The sequence below is a fragment of the Atta cephalotes genome (genome assembly GCF_000143395.1).
Source record: "Atta cephalotes unplaced genomic scaffold scaffold00025, whole genome shotgun sequence".
NCBI classification, from domain to species: domain Eukaryota; kingdom Metazoa; phylum Arthropoda; class Insecta; order Hymenoptera; family Formicidae; genus Atta; species Atta cephalotes.
In genome coordinates this window covers 981,603-990,804 of record NW_012130089.1, presented here as the reverse complement: position 1 = coordinate 990,804, position 9,202 = coordinate 981,603, and the positions used below count along the sequence as shown (strand labels likewise).

Genomic DNA, 9,202 nt, shown 5'->3' with positions numbered 1-9,202 from the left:
AGAGAGAGAGAGATGTGATCGTTTCGCGACAGTCGAATTGATGAAAGGAGAGAGAGAAAGAGAGATAGAGTGCACGAGGGCAACGACGCGCCGTCGTCAGAGAGCACGAAAGTCCGAATGGATGCTGAATGATCCGAGTCGGCGAGAGCGGTGAGATAGTAATGTGCGTGCGGCGCATAGTGCGTGTCGGTTTATGCGTGCATCTGCAACTGAGAGGCAGTAGGAGGAAGGTACGAAATTATTTGAAAGTGATAAATATCAAGTAGTACATCAATTGTAAATATATATATATATATATTATATTTTAGAAAAGTGATATAAATCGAATGGAAAATTCCAAATATTCTTCGAAATTCTGTAATGTAATAATCCATATTAAAAAAAAAATTACTGTAATTTTGCGACTTTTGCAGACTTCTACTTATTTAAAATTTATTTTGAAAAATATATGATTTTTTTTCAAACATTTCAAATAGAATTCTTGTTTTTTAATTTCTATTTTATGTTTTTCTCTTGAGCGTATATTCATGTACTTCACACAAATCGAAATATTTTAAATAAAGAATTAAGTTAGACAAATAATGTTAAACAAAATATATAATAGCTGCATATATGTTTATTGATAATAGAAAAGATATCTTTGAATAACTTTTTGAATAAATTTCTGAAAGAAATCCAAATTATTCGTTATAGTTGTAATTTGAAATAATAAATATTATCGTGGCTCATTGATATTGTTAAAATCAATAATTACATTTATTATTAAGTGGTATGGAAATCTTTAATTTTTATTTATTAAGACATAAAACAATTATTAAACAAGAATTCTATTATTAAATTACTGGAAGGTGATAATCATTATTAATAATAAAAAGATAATTATTAAATTCTTGGAAATTCATTGAAATGAATACATTCTGTTATTACGTCTGTTTATATATCATTAGGGAAACAATAACAATCGTTAAATTATAATGAGTATTTAAATGTTGTGGGGATCAGTTTTTTCGTTCGTCGCCTTCGAAAGATTTTTCGCAGGCTAATCTCTCGAGCTGTGCTCGTTTTAAACTTCCGGAGTTATGTTTGCCTAATTGACAGCTTGCTGCCTGTATATCCCCAGATGTCAGACAGTAGCGAATGATTTCGTGAATGTATGTACACGTGCTTACATATGGAACATTTCGTGATAGACTATATAACAGCAAATTTCGTGCATGCGTGATTTCGCGATTGATAAATATCGAGTATGTCTGCGTATCGCGTGCTATGTGTCGTAACACGGTATCGTACGACTGTCACTCGTTTGATAAGAACATCAACCACGCATGTTGATCGTTGAAGGGAATTCTTTTAAGAGAATTTAATGGATTACGTACATTTTTATGTATCGAATAACAACGATATAGGAATAATGAGATGAACATTCCTCAACAATCTGTACCTATTTTGTCATCTTAGCTTGTCGTTGGACATCTTAACTTCCACGAAGAAGAAGAAAAGAACTTGTTTTCTAATTCATCGTAATTATTTAGAAAAAGTAAAAGTAAATTAATAAATAAATTAAGGAATTCAAAAATCCGATTAAAATTAGATCAAAATCCTCAAGTTAAGCTTCGCGACTTCGGTAACATCTTATTATTCCTTCTTGGCATCCGTTGATCCTTTTCGATCTTCCTAGCCAAGTTTTGGATTAATGAGTTTTGGATTAATGAGGATACATGGACACGCTATCCACGTCGGCGGTTCGTGATTTTGCTTACAGTGGGATCGAGCACGAGGATGAGGTATACAGCGTGCGCCAGCTGGCCGCGCGTGACAACGACGCCAATTTGGTGAAGATAGAGAAACCGTTGCCGGTCTTGGTGCCGGCTGATAGTAGTGCTGTATCGACAACGGATTCGAGTCAGGTATCGCTAAACGACGAGGAGAGGATTCCCGAGGAATTGAACGTCGACGACGAGTCCAGGAGCGACGATCGACCGTTCGCCGTTACCGCGTCGATCTTCCATTCAATCGACAAAAAGAACGACTGCAAAGACGATTCGCAGAAGGACGGTGCCTTGCCGAAACACGCCCAGAAAGAAAAGGCATTCGTTTTCCTCGAGAAGACTCTCAAAGAGTCTCTGGAGGAGTCGATTAAGGAGAACGACGTACCGGCAACGGTAAACCAACAGTCCTTTGCTAAGAAAACGCCCTTTATATTACAGGTACGGTTGATTGTACTTTCCGAAGTATGATTTGATCTTAGAATTTTGAAGATTTCTGCTAAGAGGCATGAAATTAGAAAAATTACTAGGGATTTTCGATTGCAAGTTTAATCAGTGTAACTGTTATTATTCTATTATATAATAATCATTATTTTTAGAAAGATATTTGAAATAATATGGATGATTTTTAAATCTTTCTCATCTCTAATTATTGTTTATTGAAAATGTTTGTCGGGTCAGTATCGCTTATCACAATACGTTAATCGTATTGCTTACACATTTCGTTATCATCTTAGGATGATAAAGTAAAAATAAATTGTATTTTTATTTCTCTTTCTCCTTTGAAGGAGATATCTCATATTTTGAAAATGATTATCATTAAACGATTAGTGTAATAGAAATGTCTTATACTTATATGGTCTTTATAGAAAAATTATAAATTCAAATAAGGACATGATTAAATTTCTAAAAGTCTTCATTAAATCTTTTACGCCTTTCTTATACATCTAGTAATTTCATAAATTTTATATAAGAAGTACAAAAATTTTTAATAGTGTGAAAATAATTAAAGTAAACATTAATAAGCGATGATAATTAATTAAAATTTTTCAAAAGCAGATATTTTTATGTAAGAATTTAAATTGTAATTTCCATGTTATCTGTCAGTTATTGTAATCCAAATCCCAGTTAAAAGTATTACTTGATTTTTATAGCAAGTGCCGAGTGTAACAAGCTCTAGGCTAATTGTTCTTTTATATCGAGGCCATAATCTTTGGCCTCTTCTCCTATAAATCGGTCATGCGATCTTTGTTTCAGGGTAAACCGACGGTGGTGAACGATTCATCAGACAGTGCTGGACACTGTGATCGTCCGCAATCGGTTACGAGACATCTGTTCGCACCGCTCGCGACCGCCGTGCAACAACAGGAACAACAACAACAACAACAACAACAGGAACAGGAACAGTCACAATTATCCTGTCGTCCGCAAACGGCCACAGCGAGCATTTTCGCGCCTCGTACTGAGGATATGAATAAAGGCTTTTTGACTTTCAGCGAGGATCAGCCGGGTCTCACCAGTGCGTATTTCTCTGCGAAAAAGAAAAGTCTTTTTCAAAGCGAAGGCCAGAAAGGAGTCGCTGACCCTCATCCGTATTGTCAACTTTTCGTGAGAAAAAAGAGACTCGAGGGAAAAAGATAAGAAAAGATATTATGACATACGAGTTGAGAATTATTTATCTTTCTGTAACAGAGTATATTTTCGTGACCCGAAGAAATTTTCTCTAAAGAAAGATATATGTGAGAAAATATGTAATAATTATCATGTGATTTTCTATTTTTTCATTTTCAATTTAATCAATTTAATCAGATTTAATTTGGTTACTTAGAATAAAAGTTAAGACTCAAATGATTTTCTTAATGGAACTATTGATTTGGAATTCCTTTTTTTTTTCGAGGTTTTCAATTTTTCTCGCGATTTATGTGAAAATTTCGTTTTTGCCCTCCTTTCTGGTCGATGTATTTAATCATCTAAAGTTATAAATAATCAATTAGAAAGAAGATCATTATGATAAATCATGTTTTCGTAGTGTTGAAGGACGAGCCGGAGGACTTGACACATCTCGCACCTACGGCCGGTGATGTGTGTGTACCTTTGGAAGACACTCCCTTCTTGTCAGATATGCTGGATGAGTTTATCTTCGGCAATGATAACTATGGCTGTCCTCTATTGAGTCCGGGAGACACTCTAACACCGGAGTTACGTTCCGCAGATCTCTCGGGATCCCTCAAAGATGCAGATCTCGTGGACACTACTACTAGAGCCAAGAATGCGGTCGATCGTTTAGCCGATAGTGATCCCTTCATGTACGGCGACTCCCCTGGAAGTCCTTGTGGCATCGATTCGAGCACTGTGTCGCCGTCTCTCTCGAAGTATCGACAAGTGAGCGACAAAAAATTATTTATGTTTCAAAATTTTCTTCTCTCAAAAATATAATATTAACGCATATATCGACGCATGTATTAATATTTGTTTATATAATTATTGTTTTAGAGTCCTGAGCGCAGCGTGGACTCATTAGGTAGTCCTACAGGAGGTAGCGGCGGCGATGGACTCTCCGAGGACGAGATGCTTATGTTAGGTATCAGTGATAGTATAGGGGATGAAGAATTAGCGCTCAGAGCACCCTATATTCCGATGTCGGACCAGGACGAAGCGTTAGAATTCCTCATTAATGATAACATGGTAATGTGGAGCTCGTCGCAATCTGACAAAGGATCCTCGAAATGGTGAGTGTCACATTGAATCTAATCAATATCGATGATATGAAAATTTGCGCTATAATAATAATTACAAACCATGACTATAAAATAAATAATTATATAAAATTAAAATATAGTAAAAGTGAAAAACAAAAATAAAAATATAGTAATATTTTTTTTTTCTGTGCATTTCTTTGTCCTCTGTTTTTACTATTTATTTTTTTGATAGGTTACTCGATGATCGAGAACGTAATTCCGAATCCAGTCTGGCACAATTACTGCGAACTGATCAAGCGGTATCGCGGCGATACAATGATCACGGCGGAGGTTTGCTAAATTCGACGCAGATATTAGGACAAACACCTAGAAAAAGTAAGCATGTATTTTTTCTTCTCGTCCGTTATTTTATTTACTATACTAATTTTATTTTTTTTTATATTTGCAGATTAAATTATGTTGATAATGTATTATTAACTTCAACAATTGAATGTAATGTACAATAGTAAATTTACATGATATAATTAACACACATCTTATTTTGATCTTACAGACATGCTTTTCGAATCCAATCGATGGTTCTCTAATCAGGAACGTCCCAATAAACGCATACACTCCGGACTTAATACGGACTCCGAAAACGAATATAAGCGTCTTAAGTGTGAGGACTCGTCTTTTGAGCGTATAAATCTTGAAGATACATTGGTGACGAAGCAACAGCGGCAGTCGACAACGCTTCACAAAAAGTCGCCGCCGACTCTCGGTAACACCTGTGGCAGCCAGCTTCTGCGTCGCCTCGTCTCGTCACAGATGCCAAGTATCGTGTCACAGGTGGCAACTTTGTCTGACAGTAACGGCCATATTCGCAGTGACAACGAACGTCATCGCGAGGACTTTTCGAAGCAGCGTGATAGCGACCTCGACGATATCATCGATTTTGTTGAATCGGAAGGCGATCGCGGTGGGGGAGGAGGCGGAGGCGAAAATCACGGCGGTATCGGTGATGGCCTAGACAAGATCGACGCAACAAGTCGGAGAAGGAATCCTTCCTGCGGCACTGGCGGCAGCAGTGTGCTAATGAATCTCCTGGTTTCCGGTTGCGATGTGAGTGCGGGATATGTTTGCTTCGTGAAGCCAACGACGAAGAGCATCGGGAATTCGTGAGGACGCTTCCGGGAGGAAGCAATCGTCCGAAGAACTGCCTCCTTTTGGCCGCCGTCTTATCGTTGTTGATTTTTCTAAAACAGAAATTTGCATGCAACACGAAATGAAAAGTTCTTCGATTATCACGCGGTTGATTTTCGCCAGATTGAGATTATAGATGGAGAGGATGAGCTAAAGGAGGCGGTGTAAATGCTAGTTTCTGTGGTATTCGATCGCGATTTCAAGCCGATAGAAGGTCTTCCTACTTTTTATACGTCCGCTTGTTCCTCGAGTTTGCATCCGCAAGCTCGAAGATCGCGTCTGAGGTTTCAAAATAAAAAAAGGGAAAGTGTAAAGTTGCGTCTTCATAGAAAGAGATGCAAAATGAGTTCGTTGCGAATTGTGAATCGAAGAGAAGGATTCATAGATAAGCGAGGTAGTTTCGCTTAGTCGTTTAATCCTGAAATGCACTGCGTGTAATGTTTATTTTACAATATAAAAGATATAGTATAGTTTATAGATGACTAATGCTTTTGCTCATATTGAATATAATGAGGAAGGAAAAAAGAAATCTACGAGTTTTATTATAATATTTCTAGAATTGTATGCGTGGTAAGATAATTATGTAAGCAGCATTGCTTTGGAGTGCATCCTAGGATTAAACGAGCTATACTTTAGAGTCATGTTATGTACACAAATTGCAAAGTATATGGAATTGTTGATTGAATGTTATGGAAATACATGGAACATCGAATCACCTGATCAGCTGCGTTTCGTTTCCTTCCACTTTCGTCCTTTTCCGTCCACTACTGTTCTACGATTTTATCATCAAATCTGTTGCCAAGACTCATCTTTAGATAGATGTTCAATATAATAATTAAATAATATAACAATTAAAATGATTTTATTTTATCAAACTATCGTTAGCAATTGAAAATTTAAAATTCGAATTTCTTTTATAAAAAGTTATAAAATTAAATATGTGTTAAATACAAAAATGATATAAATTATATATTTTCTATATATTTTCATTATTTTTGGAAAGTTATCTAAGTTTTAGACAGTAATTTTAATAAACTCTTTAATTTGCATATTTATTATTTGTATATTTATTATTTGATTTCAAATTACAAAATAATATTAAAATAAATTTTAAAAATGTAAATGTAGACAGATGTCAATTATTTCATATTGGATAATAATGGATTATTGGATACATGATTGGTCATCAAATTCTTTAGTGATCTGATAAGAATTATGATCACGAGATGGTTATCGTCTTTACGATCTGCACAAGACTTACCTTCGTCTAGATCACGCGACATGATAGTCACAGTCACTTTGCTCAATAATCATTCATTTACATTTATGAAAGTCTGAAGTCACGCGAACGATGAGGAATGGGGCTCTTGAAGAACATCGAGGGCGCTAAAAAGCAGTTTATCGCTTAACGTCACTATCAACATAATCTTCTCTCTACTCCTTTTGTCTTTTCTGTGAAACGCAGCAACGTTTTATTTGTTTTTTAAGTTTTTCAAGCCAATAAAAACAAACTCATTTGTCAGATAGTTAAGCTCTTATTTAATACTAAGTTCTAGTTATGAATAATTGGAAAATATAAATTGTAAATATTTATATATGATGATAAAAACCAATAGAAAATTGAATTTTTTATTTTAAATACGATTATATATCATTGCAACAATTCTATATACTTTGACATTTTAAATACTTAAAGCGAGAAATCTTCGTAATCAAATTTTAAATTAGATATCTCTTCAAATAAATTAAAAATTTAATTTGTACGTAATTGTCAAAATTCGTCGATTCGTATATTCTCATATTTTTTTAAACGTAACTCACGTAAAAGTAGTAAAATCAAATGTAATTTTATTTTTTAGGATCCTTTGATGAGTTCTTGTAATATGTCAACTGTGTTATCGAGTAACCTGACTCCGTTATCCATCAATGTGGACAATCAGATAGTTCCACACTGTGCGAACACAGATGTCATATCTTTACCTGATCATCTCAGCCCGGACACCAGGAAGCATTTAATCGGGCCTTTTACCGGCGGTGGCGGGGACGGAAATACTCCTATAGTCTCGCCCACAACGTCCGCGTTGGCATCTTTCGATAGCTTTGATTGGATCCGCGATGGATCCACGGGCCTGCTTCAAGTGGGATCAGATCTACTCGGAGGATTGCTGGATCGAAATCTAGTGTGATCTAGCGCGATGCGATTCATATAGACCTGCCAAAAAATCGATAAGGGAAATTAGAAGCCGGATTTGTTCAATATTTGCTTTTTCATAACAAGCCTCAGAAATTTTTTTTTTTCACTCTTTTTTGTAACACAATCCGAGTTGTTACTTATTGTAATCAAATTATAATTAAACTATTAATTTTAATTTGTTCTTTTAACATCGATTTCAGAGTCTGTGCAATATACTAAATAAAGAGCGGAAAAAGGAATTACAATGCAATCGAAACGTTACACACAAAGAGATTTTATACGAATCTTGCTTCTAATTTCTGCATGTAAATAGTCGGTTAATTCCCGGTGCTTTTTAACAATTCGCTAAGCATTTGAAAATCTCTCAGAAATGCGATAAAGTGCAGTGCAGTTTATATTAAATGTTCAAAAGAACGTTCGATTAATATAAGAGTGATGCGACTCGAGAAGACTTAAATCCAGATTAATTGATATTTTTAATTGATATTTGATCTTTTTACGATGATTTCTTTAAATATTTTAAAATAAATAAATAATAATCGATTCACGCCACTTCAACGTTCAATCGATACTTTTTTTACACAGTTTCTTTGAAATTTGCGTGTGAACGTTTGTAATAATCAAGTGTGTCAACACGTTTCCACGAATTAACAAAAGAGAATTATAATCTGTACAATGACGAGCTGCTTAGCGAATTAAGTTTGACAGAATGATATCGTGTTGTAAAAATGCGAGTCATATCTTTCAATCAAATCGATCAAAGGCTACAATCATTTTTATGACGAAAAAAAGACATTTTCTTAAATTCTTAAAAATTGTGTGCATCAATATACAGATTTTGTTAAAAAAATTTTTTTTGTAAATCAGATTTAACGTTTTAGAAAATTATTTTTTCTACTATGTGAAATTGAATTCTAGTTCGATCACTTTTATTTGCTTTTACAAAATAATTTTAATTCGATGCAATAGAATTTAGAATGTAAGCATAATAAAACATGCATAATTATCAAGGAAAATGGGATACTAAATAAGATGTTATCTAATAATAATAATAAGTATCGAACTTTAATGTACTCAAAAATTTTTAGGATCCAGGATAAAACAGTTTCGACTTGAAAAGAAAAAAATGAATTATTTGAATATTTTTAATGGAAAATAAAATGTTAGCTTTTAGCCTTTTGACAGCTCGATCTACTTTTCTTAAAAATTGTATATAAACGAGTGCATTTATAAAATCAGTAAAATCGAATTTGAGAAAATAATGAGTAACTATTTCATCACTTTGAAATTCAAGAAAATTAAATAAATATTAAAACATAATTAAAACATAAAAGAATAGAGAACTTCTTTCTTTCAAA

At 34.3% G+C, this 9,202-nt stretch overlaps 1 protein-coding gene across 1 annotated transcript in view; it reads left to right on the top strand.

The window, feature by feature from the left end:
* Positions 1-7,836, top strand: part of LOC105620242 — a 32,638-nt gene extending 24,802 nt beyond the window's left edge. The window contains exons 8-14 of the mRNA XM_012201747.1: positions 1,763-2,207; positions 3,024-3,285; positions 3,796-4,148; positions 4,260-4,495; positions 4,698-4,840; positions 5,019-5,569; positions 7,510-7,836. Coding sequence (XP_012057137.1) covers positions 1,763-2,207; positions 3,024-3,285; positions 3,796-4,148; positions 4,260-4,495; positions 4,698-4,840; positions 5,019-5,569; positions 7,510-7,836 — 2,317 coding nt within the window. The remainder of the gene's footprint in view (positions 1-1,762; positions 2,208-3,023; positions 3,286-3,795; positions 4,149-4,259; positions 4,496-4,697; positions 4,841-5,018; positions 5,570-7,509) is intronic.
* Positions 7,837-9,202: the final 1,366 nt, after the last annotated feature.